The sequence below is a fragment of the Penaeus monodon genome, chromosome 15, assembly GCF_015228065.2.
Source record: "Penaeus monodon isolate SGIC_2016 chromosome 15, NSTDA_Pmon_1, whole genome shotgun sequence".
Classification (NCBI taxonomy): Eukaryota; Metazoa; Arthropoda; class Malacostraca; order Decapoda; family Penaeidae; genus Penaeus; species Penaeus monodon.
Window position 1 is genome coordinate 9,540,130 of NC_051400.1, and position 981 is coordinate 9,541,110.

Here is a 981-nt window from a genome sequence, read left to right on the forward strand (position 1 = left end):
ATAAAAAAAGAAGTTAAGTCTAATATATAAAAAAGGCTCGAGTTTTCTTACAAGGAAAATAAAATGGGATTCATGACTGACAATGACTATAAAATACAGGTTCCTCTAATAGTTTCAGCCGCGTGAATCCGGAAGCAGACGTGTGGTTCGTAATAACGTCACCAACAGTAGACAACGCCGACGGTCTTCCTGCTCGTCTTCTCGAACGTTACTCGAACCTCTACGTAGTTACGACGGATCTGGAGACTGTGTTCAAGAACACGTCGCTTGAAGATTTTTTCATGTCCGGATTATGGCACAAGGGCACGCGTAAGTTTTTTTTTTTCCTTCTTCTTTTCTTGGTAAACGTTTGTGAATATCACTGGTAAGCCGTCTTTAAGATTGAGTTAACAAATATTTCATTTTTTTGAAAATGGGGTAAACTGATATTCCCCTGGTTTGACTTATGTGTTTTTATCCAGTTGTTCATCTATTGCAGCTTTCTTAAAAAAAAACAATTATTTTTTTTCCCTCATTATACATTATCCCTGCATCTAGAGGGTATGTGATCATCTATATCTGTTTTTTGTTGAAAACGAAGAGGGAGAAAATAAAGTTTCTTCTCGTCAATTAACTTAAACGCGTCTATCGTGGTCGAGATGAGCTCTAATCCCCGTAACAATCTCACCAGCTTGGCCGATAATACAGCTAAGTGACATCTTGAGGGTCGCGCTGGTGTGGCGATTCGGAGGCTTCTACAACGGACATCGACACGGTTTGCCTCAAGGACATCTTTCCGCTGCAGAACTTTGTCATCGGCGGCCATTACCCCAGGAACCAAATAGCCAACGGAGCGTTTCACTTCCTGCACCACCATCAGGTCATGGAGGACTTAATGACGAAGATGATCGAGGGATATAAAGTGAGTCCTGTTCTTCCTGCTCTGTAGTGATGGGGATCCGCCCAGTGTGTATTCATACCGTGGAAACTACGCACAGGAAT

At 41.9% G+C, this 981-nt stretch overlaps 1 protein-coding gene across 1 annotated transcript in view; it reads left to right on the forward strand.

Annotated features, from left to right (window-relative positions):
* Window positions 1–981, forward strand: part of LOC119582204 — a gene marked incomplete at its 3' end in the record, with an annotated part of 17,839 nt that overhangs the window by 15,741 nt on the left and 1,117 nt on the right. Inside the window, 2 exon segments of the mRNA XM_037930435.1 lie at window positions 113–309; window positions 671–901. Coding sequence (XP_037786363.1) covers window positions 113–309; window positions 671–900 — 427 coding nt within the window.